The sequence below is a fragment of the Magallana gigas genome, chromosome 10, assembly GCF_963853765.1.
Source record: "Magallana gigas chromosome 10, xbMagGiga1.1, whole genome shotgun sequence".
Classification (NCBI taxonomy): Eukaryota; Metazoa; Mollusca; class Bivalvia; order Ostreida; family Ostreidae; genus Magallana; species Magallana gigas.
In genome coordinates this window covers 12,869,592-12,892,357 of record NC_088862.1, presented here as the reverse complement: position 1 = coordinate 12,892,357, position 22,766 = coordinate 12,869,592, and the positions used below count along the sequence as shown (strand labels likewise).

General features: G+C 33.5%; 2 protein-coding genes across 3 annotated transcripts; both read left to right on the top strand.

The window, feature by feature from the left end:
- Positions 1 to 346: 346 nt before the first annotated feature.
- On the top strand, positions 347 to 10,143 carry LOC105322635 (neuronal acetylcholine receptor subunit alpha-6). 2 transcript variants are annotated; one of them, XM_066073687.1, is made up of 9 exons: positions 347 to 765; positions 1,792 to 2,055; positions 2,580 to 2,651; positions 3,207 to 3,355; positions 4,831 to 4,875; positions 6,957 to 7,066; positions 7,572 to 8,110; positions 8,984 to 9,174; positions 9,391 to 10,143. In XM_066073687.1, exons 4-9 carry the CDS (start codon positions 3,260 to 3,262, stop codon positions 9,736 to 9,738), a joined length of 1,329 nt encoding a protein of 442 aa, XP_065929759.1. In that variant the 5' UTR covers positions 347 to 765; positions 1,792 to 2,055; positions 2,580 to 2,651; positions 3,207 to 3,259; the 3' UTR covers positions 9,739 to 10,143. The 2 variants fall into 2 exon arrangements, with proteins under 2 accessions (XP_065929759.1, XP_065929758.1); XM_066073686.1 differs by lacking the exon at positions 1,792 to 2,055.
- Positions 10,144 to 13,187: 3,044 nt separating this feature from the next.
- On the top strand, positions 13,188 to 21,931 carry LOC105322634 (excitatory amino acid transporter 1). The gene is made up of 8 exons (XM_011421461.4): positions 13,188 to 14,205; positions 16,956 to 16,998; positions 18,041 to 18,140; positions 18,639 to 18,819; positions 19,305 to 19,538; positions 20,503 to 20,697; positions 21,159 to 21,293; positions 21,438 to 21,931. Exons 1-8 carry the CDS (start codon positions 13,649 to 13,651, stop codon positions 21,604 to 21,606), a joined length of 1,614 nt encoding a protein of 537 aa, XP_011419763.3. The 5' UTR covers positions 13,188 to 13,648; the 3' UTR covers positions 21,607 to 21,931.
- The last annotated feature ends 835 nt before the right edge of the window (positions 21,932 to 22,766 follow it).

Below are 22,766 nucleotides of genomic sequence, written 5' to 3'. Positions count from 1 at the left end.
AACAAATATGAGCAAATCAACAGTTTAGATAATTGTACTTATGTAGTGAGAGATCGTTTGTTTTTGTTCATGCTATCAAAGATGTACTGTTCGCGAAACGATTTTCGTTTTTCTTTTCTTTTTAATAGCCATTCATACGCTGGGTGGTTCAAAATACAACACAATCGAGTCAATTGCAGAGTATGCGGGAAAAAAATCATTAAATTTAATTATATGCCTATGAACAAAAAACGTCCAATCATTATATAATTACAACATTTTTTGCGGTTGGTCACAGATGTAACTATAGATAACAAAGCATTTTACCCTGGCTTCTCCCAAGTCGTTAGTTATTTAAGATGTTACTTATTGACACGGCTCAACCCCAGCACTCGTGGCAATCTGTTGCTAATCAGATCGTATTATTTTTTTTCTTCTTTCAGCTCGAGCTTAAATAACGAAAACACAATATTTGCTAAACGGGGAAAGAAGGATAGAAGGAGAGTTAAAAAAATGGGAAGGAAAATTGGCAAATGAAGCATACAAATAACTAATGTGCGAACTCAGGTGCTGAGTAGAAGATAAATTAACTAGAAAGTAAACAGAAATATCAGTTTTGGTGACAATAGAAGCGAAGAGACGAACGCGATATTACATGAAGGCGGCTTTTGAGATTGTGAAGGATTTTTTTTATTATAAAGAAAAAAAAAAAGAATTGCTGCAGTATTTGAAAGGCTGAAAAGGAGATTTACTAAGGATTGATCAAAAGTAACTTATTCATCATGGGTAAGTGAAATTTTATTCCTGCAAGTTTGTTGATAAAATTTAATGCATATGGCACCTAAAAATTTAAAAGTTCATTATTTTTTTAATTTTGTTTCCAATTTATTCGATTTTTTTTATTTCTTCTTTTTATTAGGGGGGGTGGGGGGGGGGGGCGAGGGGCAGGATGGTTCCTTTTTGCATGTTGTGAACAACAGGTTAACGGGTGTTAAATGGGTTTCTTTTGTATGAATTAATGTATTCTTCTGTACTCAATGATTTTTTCATAAAAATGAAACCATATTAACGAGAAGTGCTAAAATTGGTTTTTATATCTAAAAATGATGCTTGGAATTCCTAAGTAGATATAAATGCAAGTCAAGTTTATTTAAATGCAGCATCAAAATCTGGAGTGCGTCAAAAGTTATGATATGACATTCCAAACAATGACCAAATATTTCTTTATGATAAAAACTATGCCTGAAATTTCTTTATGATAAAAACTATGTCTGATATTTGTATAATATATGTACATGTAAAAGTACACTCCTTGCTTGTTGCATAATTCTATAGAAATATGTTGTTTATTCATGTACAATGTACATCTGTTCAACATTTTATCGTCCGAATAGCGATTATTGATACATTCAACATTGCATTGTGCAGTCAAACTTTTGCGTGGGCTGTTTTTGTTATGTTTGTAGTTTTGTTTTGTTTTTCTTTTTTTTGGTTTTTGGTTTTGTTTTGTTTTTTTTTTTTTTTGTCTTGGTTTTTAAATGTGAACATAAGGATGACAGATTTTCTCTGGATGGGACATAAATGTAAAAGATACAATCAGTGTCCATGTTTATTTACGCGTATGTGTATTTATTAAAATTAGTAAACTGATTTCCCCAACTCTTATTTTAATAAGAGATCTTTCCATTGAGTTCTTTTAAGGCACATTTTGAAACATTCTAATCTCATTCCCACGCCTGTCACAAAGAAAAGTGCAATTTTATACTCCTTTCTATTCTTTATTTTCATGGTCATTTTTATGGTTAACCTCAGGATCCATACCATGCGATTACCTAGGGCTGTAATGGTAGAACAATCATCAAAGTCCATTTGTGAAAGACTCAGCAAAACTCGCATCAGGAAATTGTTTTTCCTCCTGATTCTTAGTTTCGCGGATTCGTTAACTGCCTCAAGAATCGTACACAAAGCCAAAAGTGCCTGAATTCAATAAACTCGGGCAAACCAAAAATCGTTATCGAAATGGACCGTTCATTTCAACTTCAACTTAAGAAGCAAAAAAAGATTTCCATCGCTTTTGTAAGACCTTAAGTTCATTTTCTTCTCAAAAGATGCAAAAAACTCTGACATTAATGAATGGGGATGGATTACAATTGCTTGAGAATGCTTAGATTTAGCGTCGTTTATTTTCTGAATTGATATATACGGTTTTGAATCACCCAAGCCTAGAGAATTCTAGTTGCGAGGTTTCTTTTTTTAAGTACATTGCGTGTATCAATGAATATAAGTTTTAATTCCCCATCTTCTTCTCTTTTCTTTACAATTTTGATTGAGTTGAAAAGTCTGAAAACTAGACATTGATAGGACACTATTTTAACAAACCTTGATATCATGTTATTTTTTTTAATGACTTTGTTTGGAGATACGGTAAATCTATTGACAAATCTATTATATAATAATACTTTTGATTTGTTTTGTTAGTAATAAAGCTGTAATAAATGTAGCTGTCTTAATATCCTGGATATCTAGCAAATGTAAATGGATTTTGCTGTTAAATAAATAAAAGAAAACATGTAACATAGCATGCAAATAATTTATTTTAGACAAGATATCATCAACGTCCAGAGGAAGAAACATTTGGTCTGTCATACTTTTTGGCTGGTGCTTTCTTGAAGGTTAGTTAACGTAGCAATTAATCTTTTTTTTTTTCAAAGAAATGCTTTCTATCCCATTTAAAGTTCTTTTAATTCTTTATTTGGAATATTACGTTCTTGATATAAGTTCTATAGAAATATGTTTCATCATCTATATGTACTGTGTATCTAAATCTTGGTAGTATTCGAAAATACTTCAATATCTTTCAACGGAATTAAGAGGATGAAGTGTGTCATAGATTTTTTTCTGAAATAGGGGTTAGATTGTCAACCACTTTTCTTTACAATTCTACATTTAAAAAAAATTAGACTTTGTTGTTCACATTTGGCACTTCAAAATTAAAAATTGTTGAAATTATAATTGATTAAATTATACCATAGTAAATATATCAATTATTCTTTTAACCATTGTCTGTATAGGGAAAAAAGGCAACAGAAACTTAGCAACCTTAAAACATACAAGACAAAACCATCACATAGATGCAATGGTCCTTTCACTAAAATGTTTCCTTAGTTTGTTCTTTAATTTAGTTCAGACTTCGACAACAAACCAATGCAAGTGCCTTTGTTTTGCAGTGTTTCTGCTGACGGCCGCTGATGAGAACGAGTTTCGTCTGATCCGAGACGTGATGTCCAGATACGATAAACGGATCCGTCCCTCTGTGAACCACACTTTACCCACAACCATCAACTTCAGTGTTGCTCTAGCCCAGATCATTGATGTGGTAAAGTTTTACCTAATGTATAAATTACAAAAAAAAAAGAACTTTTCCCCCGATATTTGTATTTTTATTTTTGCATTGTTTGTTTCAGTTAAACACTTTTATTATTATTCAAAACAATAAATGCAAATAAGATAATAATCTTAACATTAATCTCGTTGTTAAATATCTCAATTTCTGTATACGACTTTCGTCTTTGACAGGTCTCATTTCCATCCTACATTAACATTCGTTTATATAACTTGCAGTAGCAAAGTTTTGTAGTCTCTGTTCCATACACATAGGCGTCGGAACCGGGGGGGCCTAGCCCCCCCCCCCCCTTTTTTTGCAAAGTTAGACCTAACCATTAAGGACATAGCATCATAGATGGTTCAGCCCCCCCCCCCCACCCCACTTTTTCTCGGAGCAAAGATAATTGTTCCTAAATTTACCTTGAAAGATTGAGAAGTTGGAGTCATAGGGGCATACTAGCCTACCCCCCCCCCCCCAATGTATGACAAATCAAGAATCAACATATGAAAAGAATGATATTATTGTAAAGTTAATCCACGACAACATAAAATCCTTCAATTCTTTCACTCAAATTTTACGATATATGAAAAATCACTTCTTTTGTAGTTAAAAAAAATCCAGAATTACTTTCATATCTATTGGTATATAAAAACTAGAGATGTTCAGCAATTTAAGCTGTTCAGCAACCTTGAATTTTAACAAAGATGACGTCTTAATAATCACATTACATGAACAATCACATACATGTACCAGCAATATACAATTCATTCGGGTAGGGGGAGGGATGGGTTAAATTGCAATTCATAATGCCAAAATCCATTCTTTACCAAAGATAAATGTACAAAAACAAGGTTCGGTAGGGTACTAATGAAAAAGTAAATTACACAGCTTTTAAAGTGTGAAATATATACTTTCCTTCGAGTGGTAATATAGATTGCTTCGGGTTTTCAGTCTTTTATGCAACAGTCTTGAACATATCATTTATTTATCAAATTATCTACTAGTCAAGTATCTCTTTTAGATCCATTTATGCTTGTATTTTTAGCTGTTTTAATTATTAGGTGTCTCGTGTGGGTTTTTTTTTAAATTGATATCTTTAAAATCATTATGTATTAGTTTTTAATCACAGAACATTATTGGAGCATTTGGATTATGCTTAGTGTCCTAAAAAATGTCAGTTAACTTCAATTTTAGCTGTAATCATTTCATTTATTAGAACCCACTGCTCCTTTGTTAAAAATTGCACATTGCGCCATGACATAAAACAATCGACGATAATTCAGTATTATCTTGTATTTTCATACTGTTAAGTTCATTCAGCAAAGAAGGTGGAGGAAAAAGAAATTGTTAAATGATTATAATAAACCGTGCTCTGGAAATGTCTTTGAAGTTGAAAAATGTAGAAGATTGATCAGTGGTATTTGTATTTCTGGTATTGTACAATTGTTTTTATCTAATCGTTGTAGGACGAAAAAAATCAGATAATTACCACTAACTGTTGGCTGAATCTGGTAAGTTTCTTTTCACATGCTCTTACATCAATTATCTTAGAAAGCAACTTAAAAATAGAAGGGTCGTTAATCTTTGTTTTATGGTAGATTAATTAACAGCCCACAACACTATACAATTAAGTTGTATCAATGTCAAAGAAACTTTTTTTTTATTTCTTAATCACCAAAACTTTGAATCTTTCATCACCTTTTCCTTATCATGAAAATGAATCCTTTTTAAGATGAATCTTTCGTCATCAGTGTAAAAAAATTGATTAACGTTAAAACGTGTAAAAAAAAAAAAGTGTACATTAGTTTACTGGAAAACAGATTTTATAAAAGAACATTTTTTCCATAATGTTGGTTCTAACTTATATAAGATCATAGTGTTTATGACTCGTGTGCACAACAAACAGTCTGTAATGTAAATGTTCTTTTCTTCAACATCAATGATACTTAAAGAAACGCATTTTAATAAAACGTAACGAATAACTTCAGATATCATATGACACTACAAAAAAGAGAAAGAAAAATGAAAATTGCAGAAAGCTTTGCAAGATGTTTTGCGCATGAAACATAATTTATTTGTAATCAAAATGAGATTTTCTTCTTCCATTTATCACCACCCAAAAATATGTGAATGTGAAACTCATGTTTTTCAATGATTTTCCATTAAATATGCTTTAACAAAACACAAAAGATGTAACAAGAAGTAATTTTTCTTTTTGTTTGCTTCGTTCGATGCATAAATGTCTGTTGGAATTGGATTATCAGAGAGAGCACCCGCATCAACAGAAAAAAGTTCTTTGACAATAAACATCGGCGTGCGAATCGTATAATTCTTTGTTACTCAGAGATAAGATTCAATGAGTTTTGTCTAGTTTTATTTGATGTAAACAGCCAAAAGGTTTTCATTTCATGCTTAGCGTTATATTAAATCAGTCTTCAACAAAAGATGAATTATCTTAACCTTTCTTCAGGCAGATTTTACGTGTTTTATTTCACACAAACCTGTTTTTATATTGCTCTCTTGTGATTACTTGCAAAAACGCAAACTTTAATCGAAGTGATAAAAATGAAACAGAGCGAGTCCATTTTAATTTTATATCAAATAGCATGTTTGCCATTTAATTTGATACATATCATTTTTACAGTAACTGTGCATTAAATTTTTTTGTGATTTTAATTCCTTTGAAATAAATCGAACTCACCAAGCATTGTTTTTAAAATTCATTCTCATTGTTCTTCATATTCGTTTAAAACACTGCATTTTCAATTTGCTTGTAATTATGTCGTTCTATTTGTTTAATTTTTTTTCTCTCTTTGATATAATGGAGACATAATTCAGTTAATACATTTGTTTTAAAAAAATGATGTAATTAATACATTTCTCGGAAAAGCGGGAAAAACGTTTGACTACACCGCACGTCCATATGAACAGACTGATCATATTTAATTCTCTCATCTTTATACCAACTTTTTAGCAGAATGCTGTTTTATTGGCACTATTGTTGTATACATAAAAAAAGACCAACCATATGAAATGGAATCATGAATATAGATGCAGAGTGCTAGAATAATGGGTTTGAATTGATGTACATTCTCCTTTTGTTTTGATAGATGATATTATGAATCAATGTTATGCGGAATTCAGGGTAATGTGCATGTATCTACAAAATTACATCTACAAAGGAAACTGTTTTGAAACTTTTGTTTTCTTTCATCTTGTTTGTATATTTTGTTTGTATATTTCAGTAGATAATGTCAGTAAATTAGTACATAGATTCTAGAGTTAACGTTAAAGTTACAATGTAACTCTAAGCTTCTTATTACGTAAGAGCATCGTTGATGTTTTCCTTTTATTTTCGTCGTCCTGTACAAGAAATGTTCATTTCATATACATTTCTCCATTTTGTTTGCTTGATTTATCGTTCACCTCAAACATTTATTTATTTATGATGTCAGAATCGATGTAGAACCCCTCGTGTACAACCATATTAATAACCGTGTGCTTTGTCTATATCGACTGTCAAAACAACAGATTTGTAAGTTATAGAAACACAATATTTAAAATGCGTTTGTATAATAAAATCTGTTTTCAGAATTGGATGGACAATATGCTGACTTGGAATCCCCGGAAATACGGTGGGATCGAAGTAATCCGGTTGCCGTATAACCAAATCTGGCTTCCGGACATATTATTGTACGACAAGTAAGTCTTAGCTCGGGTGAATAGTTCTTAGACGCTTAACAAAGTTTTGAAGTTATCTTCAAACGGAACAAAGTAACGAAGAATTGTTTATCTATGTATTGATTACAAATCGAAACTTTTTGTGTTGTACAGAGAATAAACAGTCGTGTAGTGTTGAGGTGAAATAGTAGGGCTATATATGAGATTTTGCGATAATTGCAATCGGGTTTTTTTTTAAATTCTACAGTTATTTTTTCAAAGTTTGTTAATCACCTTAGACATGCATTTCTTTTTCCATTTTTTGTAACAAAAAATGTTTCGGTTTCCGTTATCTTACCGGTTACTTTTTATATGCATATATTAAGTAATGTATATGAAACTACTAGTAATCGAACATTGTTTTCTATCTGAAATATAATGGATTATAAATATTTCATAATGTACTCGTACATCGTACCTGTAGTATTATTCAACATATTCAGGTACTTATTAAATGTACATAAATATTGATGGATTTTTTTTATAGTGCTGATGTTGGAACAGCCCAATCGTCTGTTAGCACCAATGTCATCGTGTCCGCCAACGGAAATGTCACGTGGTTATCGATGTGGATTTTCAAAAGTTCATGTTCAATGGATGTGCGTTATTTTCCTTTCGATGTTCAGAATTGTTCTATGAACTTTGCGTCTTGGACGTTCGACGCTTATCGAGTCGACATAAGAAACTTTGCTAAGGACGGTGATCTCTCAAACTACGTCAATAGCTCCGAATTCGAGATCGTCGAGTTCAGCTTCGAACGTCACGTGGTAGTGTTCACGTGTTGCCCCGAACCTTACGTCTTCATGACTTACACCCTAGTATTTCAGCGCAAACCGCTGTTCTATCTGTTTAACATGGTCATGCCGTGCATACTTATTACATTGGTAGCGTTGCTCGGGTTCTATATGCCCAATGACTCTGGTGAGAAACTGTCTATGGGGATTACGACGCTTCTCTCCATGACTGTTTTCCTGATGATTGTAGCCGAGAGGCTTCCTCCTGTTTCCGACAACGTGCCCCTAATAGGTATACCTAACGTATACTGTGGTTTCATCAATATTCGTTGAATACCAATTTTCGAGGATTTCGTTGTTAAGTTGATCCACGAAATTAAATGTTCATTGAAGTCCAATTTCAACTAACATTTCGCCACGAAATAACGTATCCTCGAAACTGTGGTTTTTAGAAAATCCACGAAAATTGATACCCACGAAAATTAATGAAACCACAGTATTTGTTGAAGCTAGAAATTAAAGAAACCATTAAAATATCAACATATACAGAAAACTTGGAGCCTTTAATACTTTTTGACAAGCAGTGGTAGCATATTTCGACATTTAGGTAATCAAAAACACACGGGCTAATTTTCAATTTTGCTACATTAAAGGACGCGATTTCTTTAATTGCTTTGATGTAAATTTCGTTTTACACTGGGAGAAAAAAAGAGATTAATTCATTACACCCGATAGTTAGCAAATTTATAGAAATATATACTGGAGTGGGAAAGTGTTTAGTTTTAAAAGTGCAAAGTCCATCTATACGACGCATATTTCAGAACGTATTTTGGGAGCTACATGTGTATACATTCTTTGTCATGCTAATTAATACATTTAAACTTATGCAATAAGGTGATTCTAGAAAGAGTTATCTATGTATACAATAATCATCTAGCTTGTCCAGTTATAAATAACAATGCAAACGACTTAGATTTAATTGATTACAGTCATTGATTGCACAGTTTGTTAAGGAAACCAAACACGTGACGCGTTTTCTTCGATTTCTTAAATCAAGATTTTAGGTCCATAACAATCATAACTAACAATTTCATTAATTTTTTTATTTTTGTTGCACGATATAATGTTTTCAGGCCTGGTATTATTAGACATCCCTTTTTTTTAGGTTTGTATTACGGAATGTCCATCGCCCTGATTTCACTATCTACAGCTTTGAATGTGTTTACCCTGAATGTTCACCACAAAGGCTTACGTGGTCACAAAGTACCCTACTGCCTCAAACGGGTGTTCTTTGGGATCATCGCGAAAATGTTGTTTTTAAAGATTGATCTACCTGTAGCTCCGGAGGAAGGGATGGTATGGCATTGTTTTTGTTAAAAACATTCTTTTCGGCTAAAAGAAAATAAAAATTTGAATTTTCTCTGAAAATCAAAAAATCAAGGTAAGAAAACTGAGACCTCAGTTCAAAACAAGGTTAGGATTAAGACGATAACTTTATGAAATGGCAAAATAAAATTGGATTTTGTTTAGTCAAACAGTACTTTAATAGAAGAAACTGTACTCGCCTTTTAGGAACAAGTCCCTTCACCTCGTTACATTGTGTACGACAGCGAACCGCCACCAGCCACTAACGGAAGCGGAAGTATGCCATCAAGACTCGGTCACAAGCCAGATATGGAAGACCCAAGTCAGAAGGAATTCGTGAGAATATTGCACCGCGTTAACAAAACAATTGATAAAAACGACCAAAGAATGGCGGAACAGGACAGACGTGACGTCATCAATTTAGAGTGGCAGCAGCTTGCCCTCGTTATAGACAGATTGCTCTTGGTGTTATTCGTTGTCGTTGTCATCTGTTCTACGTTGTCTTTACTGGTTCCCGGAAGTGAATATTCACATCCGGTTGCAGAGAATGAATGAATGCTTTCAAAATACTTACATACCAAAAATACCGGTTTAAACTATTGTTTTATTATATTGTGCACAATGTGGAAACCACAATGAAAGCACGCACTACAAAAAGTAAAACCTATCGTGTTAGTTTCTCATTTCTCAGAAAGACCTTTTGCAAGGCAAACAATATTATTAAATCTGTTTTGCACTGTCAACAATATTTTATCATGATACTTAATGACCATACATGTTTGATCATGATATATCATTATACATATATGTATTTTATGTGCTTATCTATAAAATACTTTATTAAATTTTCAATAGAAGTATTTTAATAAACAATTTTCTCAATACATACTGTATTGATTAAGGGGGATAAGTCCTCTTAGGCCTCTAAGATTGACGTGTTTTATTATTTTCAACATTCGTGGGGGGGTTCATTTGTTAATCTCAGCGAGATTCGTCGAGACTGAAAATTTTTTGACGGACGTCTCTTCCGAATCTCAGACCAGTGCCACACAAAGTGATTCGGGAAAATTTGCACCAACTTCGGCCGGTTGTTATGTTAGAAATACGCTGAATTAAATCATCTGTTCGCTTCAACTTTTTACTTTGAACATCCCTTTAACTCCCTATCAACATAAAATGTTAGGTTCCTACCGTTAAAAGATTTATATCCCACAAAATATGAACTTGTTTATTTTTCAATTCATTTCCACACTCATTCACATCTCCAATGCTGAAGAGTTCCAGTGAAGGTCACAAATAGACTGTTTCAAAATATGTCGTATTCGTAGTTTTACATAGAAAACTATAAAAGGGCAAACAAAAACTTTATAAATGCATTTAGATGTCAAGTTATTTGCCAAAAAAAATAAAATATGGATTTTATAATATATAAAAAGGAAATATCCGGTATTTATAACTAAACCTTTTAATTTTATAATGAAATATTCATAAAATGATAAGGTTGAAACCTTTGAGTACGACATATTCTGAAACAGGCTATTTGTGACCTTGACTGGAACTCTTCAGCATTGGAGATGTGAATGAGTGTGGAAATGAATTGAAAAATAAACAAGTTCATATTTTGTGGGATATAAATCTTTTAACGGTAGGAACCTAACATTTTATGTTGATAGGGAGTTAAAGGGATGTTCAAAGTAAAAAGTTGAAGCGAACAGATGATTTAATTCAGCGTATTTCTAACATAACAACCGGCCGAAGTTGGTGCAAATTTTCCCGAATCACTTTGTGTGGCACTGGTCTGAGATTCGGAAGAGACGTCCGTCAAAAATTTTTCAGTCTCGACGAATCTCGCTGAGATTATTCATTTGTGTCTTCCGTGAGTGACAGTTTTATCTTTTGCAAATGTATTTCCGTGGAATCATTAATTTTCGTGGATAGCTTAAAATTTACATGTTCGTGGGAACATAATTTCGTGTATGCTAATATACCTACTGAAGAAAATTGATTTTTAAAACCATAGTTAATTAATTCGTGGAGGACGTTAATTCGTCGATAAGAAGAACCTACAAGTTCCGCGAAAATTGAACAACCACGAAATCTAATGATTCCCAGTAAGAAGGGTATATTCCACTATTGCATTTTCCATAGGTGGCAATGATAACGTTAGGATTCATAGCTCCGGTCCTAATTTTCGTTCAGCAACGCGGGACCTCTTGAATAAAAGCTCATAAGATTGTCTCTCTCCTGGTAAAATTTCTAGGTGTGAAGTCGAATTAGTTTTCGGGCAAAATGCGTCTGTATTGATAAACTCTGAAAATGAAAGTAAAAGTAGGGAATTTCACAGTCTTGAAAAGGATGTACATCAAACAAAGTCAATTCTTTCCTTCAAATGATAATTCAATTTTGACACTTGCCTTTAAAATTTTAAACCCTCTCTTCTGACATGTTTCATTCATTCTGATTTAAATTGTCCTAATACATGTTTTTAGCCTCTGAAAGTATAGGAAGTATTTTGCTTCAAGGCACTACTTTGTTGTTCTACCGATTCTAAAAATAGTTAGAGGAATGTATAGCCTATAATGTAGAACTTGTTTCTTTTTTAATCATTTCATCTAATATGTACACGTATTTATATGTATGTATTATATAAAACAATCATTAAAACCTCAGTCCAATGAACTTTTTTGTATGATTTGACATCAATTTTAATAAAAGTGACTTTTGTTTTGATCTGGTACATGCAAACAATTATTCAGGAATTTGACTTTGGTAAATGATGATATTACATGTGTTTCGATTTTAAATTAAATATATATATATATATATATATAGTCAAAACTTTCTTCGACACATATATATGTTGGGTTTTTTGTTTTTTGTTTTTTTTTGTTTTTTGGGGTTTTTTTGTTCTGATATTGAAATTATTTGAAACGAAAATTGTTATTTATTATCTGATGATATTTCACCGTTTCTGTGTAATGAAAGTCGATTTCTCTAACGAATGTTGGAATAACACAACAAACTGTGTAATGTTCATATTTCAGCAATAAAATTATAGTGATCAACATTGGTATTAAAAGAAAAAAAATGATTGAATATGTAAAATTCATACGAATTCAAACAGCAATTCAAGTCGACAATTCTTCCTAGCTTGAAGCAAGGAAAACAAAGAGAGCAAAAGGCCGCTATTATTTAATCAGGAATTTGCCTGTTTATGCCCTTTAATTCAAAGTGCAAGGTATATGCACTAAATGCTATGTCGACCAAATAATGAAGCCTCCCAAAAATGTAATGTCAAGACATTTGAGTGGGGGAAAAAACCCAGAATTTTGGAATAGGCCCGTCTTCGGAAGAATTTGCATTATTTGACAAAACATTAGCGTAAAACCAAATGAAAGAAAGCTGTTCTTTAACTTATCCACAACCTATTACAATTGCCAATGTCATTTACAAGAAAACACAAATGAATTCAAAAAGGATTTCTTTGTGTCCTCTAAGAAACCGTAATCATATAAATCAAAACTTTCAAAATAGACAACTTTGCAATTCTTTAGGAATTGATGAAAACAGGCCCTCATTTTCCTTTCTCTACGCCATTAATAAACAAGGTCCATAAATGATTTCAAAAATTATGGTATCATATTTTGATGTTTTAAGTTATATAATGATTTGATTTGTAAAAATTTAACAAATTTGCATTGAATAGGCTGCAAGAATAGAATATTTCTTTGATGGTGATATCTAATATCTTTGTTTATAAAATTGTTTTAGACATATGAATTTTTTTTCATTGCAGAAAAGGTTTATGAACTTTCGTGGTTATCAAAGAGCCCTTAATGAAAAAAAAACTTTTGGAAGATAAAGTCTCTTTGGTGTAGTATGATAAAGCTTTACTTCATTTTTTTTTCATTAAAAATCTTTTCTCTCTGATGTGAGCGTTGGTCTGACTTCTTTCCTTTTTTTCAATATATCCCCTATTTGTAAACAAATACTGTGTGATGGTGGTCGATGGAAATATCTCTCTCTTGTTGAGGTAAGAGCCGGGATATTGTCGGTAATGCGCTCACATCGATTCTGCCCTGAAAGTCTCCCTCTCTCCTTTGCTCTATACCTTGGTCCATCTATATTGTTGTGTAGATTTACTCTTAGAGGCAATTCATTACCCAGTGAAGAGAAGCAAATAAGTATTTCCATATTGATGGAGAAGTTTGTTTTCTGGCGCATGCGCATCTAATTAGATTCTCCCTGTATCTACCTTGTATGTTTTTGTACAAGTGTCCATTCTCATCTTGGATACGACATTCGGATAATTCCAATGCCTCTGATTCAGGTGCTATACTAATATTATTGTTTAATCAGTAAACTTAAAAAAATTGCATTTAAACAAACTGTTGTCTGTATACTTTTATGTATAGATAAATTGTAAATCAGATTCCGGGGAATAAGGTAAAAGTCAAATATCAATATGGACTACAAACCTCCAAAACCACTGGTGGATCCAGAATCTAAACTTCTCTGTAGCAACGACACATCTGCGAAATATGACACTCAAGTTCTGTACGAAAACGAGGGCTCGTACCAGCAAAGACATGGGACCAATATGTTACACCTGTGCGTGAAAGGATTAAAACAAAACCTTATTCTGGTTCTTCTCTTACTATCAGTAGTATTTGGGTGCGCAATCGGGTTCGGGATTCGAGCTACAGGACAGTTAACGAAAAGAGAAATCATGTACTTACAATTTCCGGGAGAAATGTTAATGCGCATGCTCAAGATGCTGATCATTCCATTGGTTGTTGCAAGTTTGATTGGCGGGATCGCGGGACTTGATGCTAAGACATGCGGCAAGATGGGGCTCCGAACGATGGCGTATTTTGGGACCACTACCATGTTGGCTGTCATCCTTGGGATCATAATGGCCGTCACAATTCGTCCAGGCTCCAATGGCGACCAGACCGAGATCCCTAGATACGGTGAAGCCAAAAAACTAAACTCAGTGGATACATTTCTTGATCTCATTAGGTGAGTTAGCACAAAACATAAAATTAGGAATAGGGTGATCTAAGTTTCAAAATATATTTAAACCAAATCAGACTTTCCACATGACAATAAGCTGATCATTTTCCCGTCCCCTGGGTTTTTGTTTTTCTTTAATCAACGGTTTATAAACACTTCCGGTAGATAAAATCCAAAGTGTTTGCCGTACTTAATAATAGGAATATCACACAGATTAACTAAATAATTAATACCTTTGCAATTCTTATCAATGCCTAATTTAATTATATTTTGCAAGAGCTGAAGCGCTATGAGGTTAGGGAACTGGTGAATATTATAAATGTAACAATGTATCAAGATGGAGGATGTCAAAAAATTCAATTAAACTTTTGCGCTGTGAAAGGTTGCGCAGAGACATGAATTGGCCATGGAAGTTGATAATTCATTGGTTGTAAGTTTAGGATTTTCTCCGTTCTCTGACAGCGAGAATTCAATGTGTGTCATTGTTATAGCAGCTCTTGGAATTTTAAACGCAAAACTAATTATAAAACCCACTCAAAAGAGATTGTTAATCTTTGTAAAAACCAGCGATTTAAGATAAATGGTTCAAATATACACGTAAATACTGCAATTTCCACCAAACAGGTTTTTTTTTGGTCTTTCACTCGTTGCACTTTGTTCTTCTTTTGAATGTTGCGGTAAAGTATTTAAATGTGGCTTGATATCTTTTAGAGATCCTTATATGTACAGATGTATTATATTTCTTGACGTTAGTTGTTTACAAAATATGATTTCTACAGTATTCCTTAGAGTAAATATTTAATGTCTTGAACTACAAATTACGTCTTCAAGTATTTTGTAGTTTATGTATAATTTATTTACATGTAGATTGTGAATTAATACACGGCTTTATTATTTTGTACTTGGTGCCTCGAAAGGTTCTACTGAAGGCCAAAAGTCCCTTCTTTTTTTCAATTATGACATTAATCATTTTAAAAAATCCATGATTAAAAACAACAATTATAAGAAATGTTATTTTTGCAATGAATTAGATTCCTATTCTGCCATCCGACCAAGTTTCCGTGCATTGCTCGGCACAAAAGAAGCTTTATTATTCGGCATGATCACCTATTAATGGAATTTTTAATCCGCCTTGTGCCTTGTACAGGTGCTGCTAGAGAAAATCTCTCCTTGGCTGATTAAATCTCGTCCGTACAGTAGCATCCACATCGGTTCTGACCTGCTTACTCTAAAATATCCTCATAACACGCAAATGTTCGCTGAATTATTCATCGTGGCCTTTTGACTGTGCTTGAGTGTAACTATGTGCATCTCTCTCTCCCTCTCTCTCTCTTTCTCTCTCTCTCTCTCTCTCTCTCTCTCTCTCTCTCTCTCTCTCTCTCTCTCTCTCTCTCTCTCTCTCTCTACGCATATCTCAACAAATACATCATTATTAATACATAATTATGTACAATGTACATGTACTTATGCGTCTATGCCTGTAAGACCAGTAAATGCACGCTCAACCAGGATGCTCATATTATTGCTACATGTACCATGCATTTATGTAGTACAATTTAATTAACTTACAGTTGCAATAAATCGAGTCCTTGTTTTACTGAAAGCACGGGAAGGGGTCGCTCTAAATACACTAATAAAGACGACCAGTCGAGAAGTGAAAAAAGTAAATTGCCTCTGTCTATCGAAATTATCAGGAGCTGAGCGCTATTTATGTGACGTGGTTCCAACGGTGAAGTTTGTGTTTCTTCATTTGGCTTTGATGAATTGTCGTTTAATTCCGATTTGCTTCATTGTGTCGTACAATAAAAACAGTTTCCATCTTGACAATTTAATGTACCGTTATTTTCAAGAACGCACGTAATTGCATCGAATAAGTTCTCCAATTTTGTTTATATAAGACATAAAAATTGAGATTTTTTTTTTTAGCTTTGATTAGATTAAACTTGCGGAGATTTTTTACCACTATTTCTTTTTATATTATTTATTACTCTTGATGTTTCTTCTCAGAATACTTTTCATGCATATTTTTTGTCAGTCAACAAAATTTACGATCAAAAAGCACACCAAAAAGCCGGGAATAAAAAATTCGATCGATCATTCTCACAAATTCACTGCGGCCCTCGACTGCTGGTTATCACTTAAAAGCTGCTTATTGATCTACTATCCCCATAAAGTTGAGGTAATCGACTAATTAATCGCACCGCAGCTTCTGTCATTCAATAACTCCACGTAGTATTCCGGATATTAGACGCAATGTGTAGTCTGGATGTTAGAATTTGAGGCTCTGCTATTGACATTAAATAAAAGGGCGAACTTCGATCGCCACCCTTTTGGTTTGTTTTGTTTTCACTTTTTCTCTTTCCCCAGGAAGCTTTTAGAAGTAATATGTTAAGTAAATGTATACAATTCAATCTAGGGCCTCATTTGCGAAATCGCTTTTGGTTGCATTCAAAATGCAAATCGTTCGTTGACAGACAAACCGATTTCAAAAATTCATTATCGCAAACAATCAAATAAGTTCAGCAACTATACCACAGAATGTAGGCGCCCTAGCCGCTTTAAGGTTGTTTTTTTTTTTACATGTATCAGATCAGCAATTTTTACATAAATTGTAAGCGATATTATGCCATGTAAATGTAAACATTCAAAGAATTTATTAATATTTTATAGTCGTTGATTATAGTTTCTTCTTTCAAAAAGTATGAAACATCTAACACTAATTGAATCATTTCTTATTTCATATTTTTCGGTTACAGAAACATGTTTCCGGATAATCTTATCGTTGCTTGCTATACAGGGGTGAGTATGGTTTAAATAAAAATGTTTAGAAATTGGCCAATAATTTAATTCTGGTTGAAACACGCTTTCTGATTGGTTGAAAAATTTATTTTATATCGTATAAAGAATGTTGCCTACGTCATAGTATGACAAACGTCAAAAACGTATCAATCCGCCTGACGTTACGTTTGAATTTTGTACAATTTGATGTCATTTTATAGATCAAATGACCGTTTTTATCAACAATTGATCGCAAATAAATTAAATTATAAGGAATGAATTTAATATTTATTAGTTTTATGCGATATAAAATGGTTTGGAACAGTTAACGCTTTTTTATAAACCGTTTCGCGGTTTATAAAGCGTAAACTGCCCCAAACCATTTTATATCGTATAAAACTAAAAAATATTGAATTCATTCCTTAAATAAAAATAATTCACGTTCATCGCAATCTGATTAAAATCAGACTTGTGATCCGCTCTTTGTTTTTTTTCCATCGTGTAGCGACAATAGAAAACAGGGAACGGATCGAGGTTACAATATATAAATAGTGCCTGTTTGGGAGGGTAACTGTTGAAATTAACACCCCGAGAAATCCATTGTCAACCGACGCAAAGTGGAGGTTGACAATGGTTTTCGAGGGGTATCAATTTCAACAGTTACTCTCCCAAACAGGCACTATTTATTTTATTATACTGAATGTCTTAATTTTAAAGAAAATTTTACTGCTTTTATACAGAAATAAAGTGAATTCTACGGCAAACCGTATGCGCATGTAACAATTCGTTTTATTATACTTTTATGTTAAATACAGAAATCTGATTGGTTAAGACGCAGTTGATAATCCGTTCTGTTACCCTCAGCGTTAGCAACACACTTCGCAACGGGTAACACAACGAAGTGTTACATGCACGTAAATTATGCGCGTACGGTTCGCCGTAGAATTCACGTCATTTCTATATAAAAGCAATATAAAAATTGTACATGTATTTCTCTGAAATGGTTATGAAAACAACCAAATGCAATATTAGAAAGGATATATATCCTGGGGGTTTTTAACAGTACAGAACAGACCTCAATGAAAAGAAAACTGTGAAGAACCTTTCACTGATCAACGAAAATTCGACCTCTGAAATGATGAACCAAACATTTGAACTCAAAGGTACGTATACATTGTACAAACAGAATTCGAAGAATTTAAGTGTGTTGTACATGTATCACTATGTACTTTCCTAAATATACATGTAATGCCATCACATATAATTACCGAGAAAATGAAAAGAGAAATGATAGTTTACTCTCCTTTCTCTCAAATGTCTTGCTGGAGTGTTTTTACTGAATACATGTATACATAAAAAGTATTATCGATCTATATTCGCGTTGTAAAATATATTGTGTGCGCTCTCTCTCTCTCTCTCTCTCTCTCTCTCTCTCTCTCTCTCTCTCTCTCTCTCTCTCTCTCTCTCTCTCATTCATTTAATTCTCTCTCATTTAATTATAATCGACTCACATGTAAACTTGCTCTCACATCAAAGTGCGTTGATATTGTTTTATTGCACTTTGAAATTTTATTTTTTCAAAGTGCTATTTTTTTTCAAAGTGCGTTGCCAAATGTGTAGACATTGTACATCTGTTTAATCACTCCTCTTCCATTTTACAGAGACGGTGACCCTTGAACCCTCCAAGGGAGAGACGGGTCAGTCTAACATCCTCGGTCTGGTTGTTTTCTCCGTCTGTTTCGGGATCGTCATCGGCAGAATGGGGGACAAGGGCAAGCCACTGCTCAATTTCTGTAACTGTATCACAGATTGTACCATGAAACTCTTTGTTGTCTTCATATGGTAAATGTTGGCATTTGAACATCACTAATAACATTATAAACACACATGTACGTTTTGATAGTATACATGTACATGCGCTACGTAAAATCTAGTCAGTGGTTACGGTGGAAATAGTCGTCCACGAGTTCTTGATTCATAATCATCTACGATTCAAAACAAGACAATTTAAGGAGACATTGTGTGACCTACATACAATGATAATTCTTTTTTATTAAAAAGAAAAACAATTTATCTACTTAATAATTACATTTGATCAATTTGATTAACTTATTCTAAAGCGAGTTGTAGCTTATAGTCCATGAATAATATACAAATAAAATTTTAATATTCACTTGAATATAACCTTAAACTGAAAAAAAAAGTTCATGGTGTATCTTTCAATAAGTTTTATATGTTTTTTTAAACAGAAAAGGAAACGTTATCGTAATGGTGTCTTTTTTTAACATGGCATCATTTTTATTTCGGTGACGTCATCAACCTTGCAGGTATTCCCCAATAGGAATCACCTTCCTGATCGCCGGTAAGATCGTGGGGATGGAGGACTTCGGGGTACTGATGACGAGGGTGGGGCTGTATTTCCTGACCGTGCTGTTCGGATTGACCATCCACGGGGGAGTGCTCCTTCCACTGCTGTATTTCGTCATCACCAGGCGGAACCCGTACGTGTTTCTAAGAGGCATTTTGGAAGCCATGGCAACGGCCTTTGGCACCTCGAGCAGGTACTTAGATTTCGATTGATCACTTGAAAGTTAATAATAGTTTGCATAATGTGTAGCACTAAAACAGGTTTAAAATGAAATTGATATTCTCCATCGCTATGCTGTATTTACTAGTATAGAAATACAAGTATATTATGTTTAAATTTCATTAATTTTACTTACTTAAATGACTCGTTTACCAACTAATTTTTTTAGTACTACGGTTACTGGTATGACATTTTTTATAAAAAAATTTCTAAAATGCATTCATTACTGTAACAATAATTGAAGCGACAATATTAAATTTCGGATATTTATAATTACCATTTCAACATCAATAAATTCTATTCAGGACAATTTTAAAAATGTCTGTTTTGGGGAATATGTTTTTCATAAACAAGTTTTATACATGTACTCTGTTTTTGCTTCCACCACTTTTTGCTTGATATTTCAATAATCATAAATACATTTGTGCTCAAACTACGTTCATCCACTAATATCAAAAATGTCCATATTATCTTATTTGAAACGCCCCCTCTACAACTTCAGGTTTCAATACACAAACAAAAATAGAAAGTCTACAGAGATTTTGCATTGCATCAGCCATTAACAAGCCAGGATGATAACGTTGAAAAATTGCGCGAGGTATCCCGAGTACTTCCGAATGGAGAAAAGATGTAAACATTTAATTCCCATTATAAATCTCCGTAAGAAATTTGTTTTCGTTCATGTGAACTTTTATGAATGAAAAATGATCATGGTTCAATGAAGATATTTTGGATATATTCCCTTTTATGGATTTAAACTGTATTTCTTTCACAGATATGTGTATTTTTATTGAAAAACCATCAACAATTGATAGAAGCAATAACTTGGGACTACAACACTTTATTCTAAGTGTACATAGTTGTTTGGATAAAATTGAAATGTTTTGTTTAAACTTATTAATGAACAAATTAATGAAATTCAAAATTTTAACTTTCAGCTCAGCAACTATGCCAGTAACATTGCGCTGCTTGGAAACGAAAAATGGAATCGACCAGAGGGTGAGCAGCTTTGTAGTTCCCGTGGGCGCTACCATTAACATGGACGGCACAGCGTTGTATGAAGCAGTTGCTGCCCTTTTCATTGGTCAAGTCAACGACATAGATATGTCCTTTGGTCAAATTGTGACCATCAGGTACCAATTTATTTCCACTAGCTGTTTCTATTTTCACTTTCCGTGCACATGACTGTATCAATAAAAGTTCATTCTTTGAAATTCACATATGTTGATACTGTATACAGGGAAATATTCGCCCTCGTTTTATTTTCGCCCCTTTCGCCCTTATTGTCAGAGGGCGAATTTAAGACTAGGCGACACAACTGCATCTTCAAGACGCGGCGAAACAAAAGGGCAAAAATTACACGGGGGGGGGGGGGGGGCGAAAATAACCCTGTATACAGTTAGAGACCCCGTCAAATTTTCACCATCAAAGATTTTTTGCGTATTGCATTTTGAAAATTGATAATGAAAAAAATGCATAACATGTACCAACAAATGTTATATAGCTAGTACAGTGTAATACTATATTCATTCAGTTCTGAAATCCAAATACAGTCCTGGTTATTTACAAAAGATCTTTCAATCTTTGCTTTCAGTATAACGGCAACGGCGGCTTCTATTGGTGCGGCAGGCGTTCCGCAAGCCGGTCTGGTTACCATGGTTATAGTTCTCGCAGCTGTCGGGTTGCCCATTGATGACGTCACCTTGATACTTGTTGTTGATTGGTTCCTGTAAGTTTTGGGTGTTTTTTTTTAATGAAAACAGTTTTGTTTCTCATCAAAAGCAAAATAGTTATTATAACTACTTTGCTTCATTGCTTTACATTAAGATATTTATAAGTGACGTATTTTAACGGATATCATGATACTTTAAAGGGATCGATTCCGGACCATGACCAATGTAGTTGGAGATAGCATTGGGGCTGGCATTGTTTATCATTTGTCCAAGGACGAACTCTCGGGATACAACGATGACAAAACTGACAATCTCAACCTCGTACGAGTTGATATTCCGAACGGCAAAGACGCCATTACAGCAGTGTAAAATATGAGTTGAAATTCAACTAGAAACCATAAAAAAACCATCTTATATATTTATTAATCGAAACATCCTGCTGAAAAACATTACATCGAAAACTTTTACACTTGGCTATTTTCTTTATGTCAAAGTTTTCAAAAGTTTTTTATATAAATTTTAAAAATACATTCTCGAGGACTTAAAATCATCAGATTCAATTAACTTATAGAAATTTGAAACTTTAATAAGAAGATGTCTCGATCTCTGCTGGCGATTAAATTCAGGGGACAGTAAGCTTGAGACATTAAATACACAGCTATGAAAAACAATTATGATTATTGTATGATGTTTTCTTATCTAGTATCTGACATGTAATTTTATATTCTGATTTACTAATAGATACATGTAGCATTGTATAGAATAGTGTTAGCCTACATAATATATGCGCATGCATGTGTAGTAAGTTGAAAGGTGTTCACATGCTTATGTATGTGAGTATATTTGGTCTACACAGATAATTGGAACATAATTCTTTCTCTTTCGACATAATGAATTTCTTGAATTGATGATTACTGAAAACCAACATTTATTCGCGTGCGCAATATTTTCACGAGGTCCGCGAGAACCTCGTCGTCGTGAATTATTGTCGCCGCAAACACGCGTATAGATGATGCTTCGTCGCGAAAGTTAGTCGCCATGAACCAGTTTATCTCAGGTTAATCTCCAATAAAGGTCGGTTTACAGTACTTAGTCTAGTAATTCCGTCTTAGTTGTGTCGTTTTTAAATTGGAATAACCACTTACACACGACACGATTTCGAATTGTCATACCTATATGTATCTTTTTTCTGTTTCTTTCTTTTTATCCCGAACTGAACGAAAACAATGGTAATGCGTGCACAGGATTAGTGAACAAAAGAAAATCTAATCAGGAAATAGTGAGCAGTAGAGGTGATTTTTACTGCTATGGCTAAGGTTCCGGGTTACACATAGTGTAAGATATACATGTACAGAGGTAACATTGTGTCGCACGTGACCTACAACGTAGTGTACGTTATACAAAGATTACATTGTGTCGCACGTGAACTCCTTACATTGGAACTGTATTCAGAAAGTGTATTGCGCATTCATAAACATGAGAAATACAAAGTTGGTTTCTATCAACTACGTACATATAATGTATTTAAA

Coding starts and splice junctions, on each gene's coding strand:
- LOC105322635 (XM_066073686.1), top strand. Junction 3,356..4,830: donor TAGCCCAGATCATTGATGTG/GTAAAGTTTTAC, acceptor TAATCGTTGTAG/GACGAAAAAAATCAGATAAT. Junction 7,067..7,571: donor GACATATTATTGTACGACAA/GTAAGTCTTAGC, acceptor TTTTTTTTATAG/TGCTGATGTTGGAACAGCCC.
- LOC105322634 (XM_011421461.4), top strand. CDS start 13,649: ATGGACTACAAACCTCCAAAACCACTGGTGGATCCAGAATCTAAACTT. Junction 16,999..18,040: donor TCGTTGCTTGCTATACAGGG/GTGAGTATGGTT, acceptor GGTTTTTAACAG/TACAGAACAGACCTCAATGA. Junction 19,539..20,502: donor GCCTTTGGCACCTCGAGCAG/GTACTTAGATTT, acceptor TTTAACTTTCAG/CTCAGCAACTATGCCAGTAA.